Source organism: Kogia breviceps, chromosome X, assembly GCF_026419965.1.
Source record: "Kogia breviceps isolate mKogBre1 chromosome X, mKogBre1 haplotype 1, whole genome shotgun sequence".
In the NCBI taxonomy this organism is placed as follows: Eukaryota; Metazoa; Chordata; class Mammalia; order Artiodactyla; family Physeteridae; genus Kogia; species Kogia breviceps.
This window is the reverse complement of record NC_081330.1, coordinates 65,358,294-65,363,749: the sequence shown is the minus strand read 5'-3', so window position 1 is coordinate 65,363,749 and position 5,456 is coordinate 65,358,294. Positions and strand designations below refer to the sequence as shown.

Below are 5,456 nucleotides of genomic sequence, written 5' to 3'. Positions count from 1 at the left end.
TTGTATAGTTGTTTGTAGTAGTCTCTTCTGAATTTTTGTATTTCTGTGGTGTTGGTTGTAATGTCTCCTTTATCATTTCTGAATTTATTAATTTGGGCCCTTTCACTTTTTTTCCTGATGAGTCCAGCTAAAGGTTTATCAACTTTGTTTATCTTTTCAAAGAACCAACCTTTAGTTTCACTAATCTTTTCTCTTTTTTTAGCCTCCGTTTCATTTATTTCTGCTCTGATTTTTTTTTTATGCTGTCATTTTAAATTTTAATAAAATAGATAATTTCATACCACATAGAGAGCAAGTCCATCCACTCATTGATAAAATTTTAGAAATATTTTCTATAAAAAGTTTAGTAGCTGATTGTGAATGAATCCATTAGAACATGATTTCTATAGGTACAGTGTTCCCATCCTCACTCCCATTCTTGTTCATTTTGAGAAAATTTAAAAATACAGAAAAGTACAAAAAAATAAGACAAGATATCCATATACCACAATACAGAATTAACCAGTATTTCAATATATTTTCTTGCAGTCTTTTTTTTTTTAAAGAGAAATGGACGTTTATATATAAAACTGAAGTCCCCTCTAACCAATCCAATCCCCCCCTCTCCCACATGCATTCCCTTCCCTTCTCCACTCTTCACAGGCAACCATTATCAAGAGTTTGGTCTGTATCCTTCCAAACCATTTCAAAAATATTTAAAAAAACATACGTACATATATGTATCCATTACCAATATATAGCACTGAAATTTTGAGGGAAGTTTTATTCAAATTTATAAAACTGTCATCATATTATATGTCATCCTGCAGCTTTATCTTTCCCCCTCAACATGATTTTTCAAATCTTTCTCTGTAATATATATAGATCTCATTTATTACATTTTACAGATATACAGTATTCCATCATAAGTATTTTCCATTTTGTTGCTGATGGGCATTTAAGTTGTTTCCAATTTATGACTACTACATATCATGCCACAGTAAATAGCCTGGTACACATTTCCTGAGCATATAAACTCAGAGTAGAATTGCTAGGTGTTTTTCAATTTGCTATAAGGAATGTTTCCCAACTCCCAAGGTCATAACCATTTTAGTATATAGCTTTTTAATATTACTGTTTTTAACCTAACCCCCTTGGATCTTACCTTTGTGTATAGTTCGTGTTTTTTCTTTCCCCTTGGAGAACAAACTACCTCCAAATCATTTTTTAAATAGTCCCATTATATTCTCATCTCCTGATGCCATTTCTATATTATAAATTCTAATAAATGCATAGGTGTTTCCAGAATCTCTTGTTCTGCTAAATCAATACCATAAAGGTCTCTTCCTTTCTAATACTTGCAACTTTTTTTTTACATTGGTGAAGATCTCCAGATCCATGCAGATGGCAATGTTAAACATGTTTTCCATTCCCAATTTTAGTGGAAATGCATCTAAAGTTTCAGCATTACCTTTGCTGTTTTTTTTTTTTTTTTTTTTTTTTTTTTTTTTTTTTACTGGATATTGTCATACAAATGTCTTTCTCTTCAGGATGAATTCTCTGGTATCCTTTAAGTTTTTAGCTTTTGTTTCTCTCATTTGTGATGCTTTCTTTCAGAATGATTATTTCTGACAAGTTATGAGATGTAAGTTCCTGATGAACACCTTTCATGATATCCACAGGTTTTTAATGAGTATGAATTTTCTGGTGTCTAATATGGTGTGATTTCTGGCTGAAAGCTTTCCCACATTCACTACATTGATAAGGCTTCTTACCTGTGTGTATTCTCAAATGTAGAGCAAGGGTTGAGAATTGAGAGAAAGCTTTCCCACACTCATTACAACCATAGGGTTTCTCACCTGTATGGCTTCTCACATGCACAGTAAGAGATGAACTTTGAGAGAAGGCTTTTCCACATACATTGCATTCATAAGGCTTATCACCTGAATGAATTCTCACATGTACAATAAGTGACGTTCGCTGAGAGAAGGCTTTTCCACATTCATTACATTCATAGGGTTTCTCTCCAGTGTGAATATTTTGATGTTTTATGAGGTACTTCTCTGACCAAAAGCTGTTCCACATTCACTACACTTAAAGGGTTTCTCTCCAATATGAATTTTCTCATGCTCAGTAAGGTTTGATTTGCCACTGAAAGTTTTCCCACACTCCTTACATACAAAGGGCTTCTCTCCTGTGTGAGTTCTCTGGTGTCTGATGAGGTTCGACTTCTGAATGAAAGCTTTCCCACAATCCTTACACTCAAAAGGTTTCTCTCCAGTGTGAATTTTCTGATGGGTAAGAAGGTTTTCCTTCTGGCTGAAGGATTTTCCACATTCATTACATTCAAAAAGCTTCTCTCCAGTATGGGTATTTTGATGTTTAATAACATACTGCTTTTGGCTGAATGCTTTTTCACATTCATTACATTCAAAAGGTTTCTCTCTATTATGAAAATGCTCATGCTCAGTGAGAGTTGATTTGTGGCTGAAGACTTTCCCACATACCTTACAGGCAAAGGGGTTTTCCCCACTACAAATTATCTGCTGACTGAGGTGTGACATCTGAATGGAAGCTTTCCCACATTCACAAGATTTCTCTCCAGTATGAATTTTTTGATGAATGAGAATTTACTTTTAGCTGAAGGTATTTCCACATTTCTTACATTTGTAGGGCTTCTCTGTGTATGACCTTTCAAATGCAGAGTAAGAGATAAGGTTCAAGAGAAAACTTTATCATACTTAGTACCTTCAAAGATTTCTCTTCAACTCTAAATTTTCTAATACTCAAATGAAATTTTGTTACATTCACTGATTTCTCTCCAGTATGAATTTTCTTCTACTCAATGAGATTTGTTATCTAGCTAAAGACTTTTTAATATTCCTTAGAAGCACAGGGTTTCTCTCCAGCCTGATTTCTACATTTATGAGGTGCAACATGTGAGTGAAAGTTTTACCACATTCAGTAAATTCATAGGTTTTCTCTCCAGTATGAATGCTCTGATATCATATGGGGTTCAAATTTTTTTCAATGAAGGCATTTCCACACTGATTTACACCTAAAGGGGGTTATTACCACAAAGAGTAAGCTGTGGCAGGATTTCCAAACTAATTGATGATTCTTTCCTACACAACTAAGTCTAAATTATGTTTCAAACTCTTTCTAAGTTAAGTTGAAAAAGGTGTTGCCTTAAAAGATATAAGGTCTGAGATCAGAGGAAGTATTTTTCCAATTTTCTTATATTCACTGCTTTTTTCCTCAGTCTGTACTTTACTGTAGCTGGATGCAACTTGCCTCCCAAGTCTTGTTGCCTCTCTATCTGCTCATCATCTTCTCAGGCTTCTTCTGGAAAAATTTCCTTTACACTTCTTTCTCCACCATCCAGAGTTCGTCTTCTTGCTTCAACAGAGGATCACATACAGCTTGGCCAGCTTATAACCTGCTATTGGGGAAATGACACAGCACTAGAATGTTAATGCTGGAGCCAAAGTTCTGTCCTAGAACTCAGGCTGAGCCCTGGGGCCCCCTGGCCTTCTGAAGGATGAGGAAGGTGCAGTCTCCAGGAATGCACAAGGAAGCAACCCTGTACAACTTCATGTAAATTCAGGTACATTTGAAGAATGAATTTCCATCTCCTATTTTCACGCCATGTGGACCCAGGGGCCGGACTGACCCGCGGACAAAGACCAAAATGTCCACTCGGTGTGCTGCGCCTGCGCACTCCCTCTGCTCTGATTTTTTAATTTATTTCCTTCTTCTACCTTTGGGTTTTGTTTCTTCTTTCTATGGTTGCTTTAGGTGTAAGGTTAGGTTGTCTATTTGAGATTTTTTCCTGTTTCCTGAGGTAAGATTGTACTGCTATAAACTTCCCTCTTAGAACTGCTTTTTCTGTGTCCTATAGGTTTTGGATCATTATTTTTCATTTTCATTTGTCTCCAGGTAATTTTTGATTTCCTCTTTGATTTCTTCAGTGAGCCATTGGTTGTTTAGTAACATATTGGTTAGCCCCCTTGTGTTCATGTTTTTTGAATTTTTTTTTATCTTGTAGTTGATTTCTACCCTCATAGTGTTGTGGTCAGATAAGTTGCTTGATATGATTTCAGTTTTCATAAATTTACTGAGGATTGCTTTGTGGCCCAGCATGTGATCAGTCCTTGAAAATATTTCATGTTCACTTGAAAAGAGTGTATTCTACTGCTTTTGGATGAATGCCATATAAAAATTAACTAAGACCATATGGTCTAATGTGTCATTTAAGGCCCGTATTTCCTTATTGACTTGCTTTCTCAATGATCTTTTCATTGGTGTATGTGGGGTGTTAAAGTCCCCTACTATTATTGTGTTAGTGTCAAATTCTCCTTTTAGTCTGTTAACATTTGCCTTATATATTGAGGTGCTCTTGTGTTGTGTGCATATATATTTACAATTGTTATATCTTCTAGGATTCATCCTTTGATCATTATGTAGTGTCCTTTGTCTCTTGTGACAGTCTTTATTTTAAAGTATTTTGTCAGATATAAGTATTGCTACTCCAGCTTTCTTTTGGTTTCCATTTGCATAGGATATATTTTTCCATCCCCTCACTTTCAGTCTGTATATGTCTCTAGATCTGAAATGAGTTTCTTGTAGGCAACAAATATATGGGTCTTGTTGTATCCATTCAGCCAGTCTGTGTCTTTTGGTTGTAGCATTTAGTCTGATTATACTTAAGGTAATTATTGATATGTATGTTTCTATTGCCGTTTTAGTCATTGTTTTGGATTTGTTTTTATAGGTCTTTTGTTCCCTTTTCTTCTTTTGCTCTCTTCTCTTGAGATTTGATTACTATCTTTAGTGTCATGTTTGGATTCCTTTTTCTTTTTTTGTGTGTGTATATCTATTACAGATTTTTTTTTTGCAGTAACGGTGAGGTTTTTGTATAAGAGTCTATATATGTGTTTGTTTTAAGTTGCTGATCTCTTAATTTCAAACACATTTTACATACCCTGCATTTGTACTCTCCTCCCCTCATGATTATGGTTTTTGTTGTTATATTTTACATCTAATTCTTTTGTGTATCCCTTAACTGCTTTTTGTGAATACAAATCTTTTTACTACTTTTGTCTTTAACCTCCCTACCATCTCTATGAGTGGATGATTTCCTACCTTTATTGTATTTTTGCCTTTACCAGTGAGATTTTCCATTTTGTAGTTTTCTTGTTTCTAGTTGTGGCCTTTTCTTTTCTCCATACAGATATTCCTTTAGCATTTCCTGTAAAGCTAGTTGGGTGGTGCTGAATTCTTTTAACTTCATCTTGTCTATAAAGCTTTTGTTTTCTCCATCAAATGTGAACAAATACCTTGCTGGGTAGAGTATTCTTGGTTGTAGGTTTTTCTCTTTCATCACTTTAAGTATATTGTGCCACTCCATTCTGGCCTATGGACAAATCAGCTGATAGCCTTATGGAGATTCCCTTGTATGCTATTTTTCCCTTGAT

General features: G+C 34.9%; 1 protein-coding gene across 1 annotated transcript; it reads right to left on the bottom strand.

Moving 5' to 3' along the window:
• Positions 1-1,479: 1,479 nt before the first annotated feature.
• LOC131748602 (zinc finger protein OZF-like) lies at positions 1,480-2,727 on the bottom strand. The gene is given in 2 exon segments (XM_059050758.2): positions 1,480-2,042; positions 2,045-2,727. Coding segments are annotated over 2 exon segments (876 nt in total). The 5' UTR covers positions 2,544-2,727; the 3' UTR covers positions 1,480-1,665.
• Between the last annotated feature and the right edge of the window lie 2,729 nt (positions 2,728-5,456).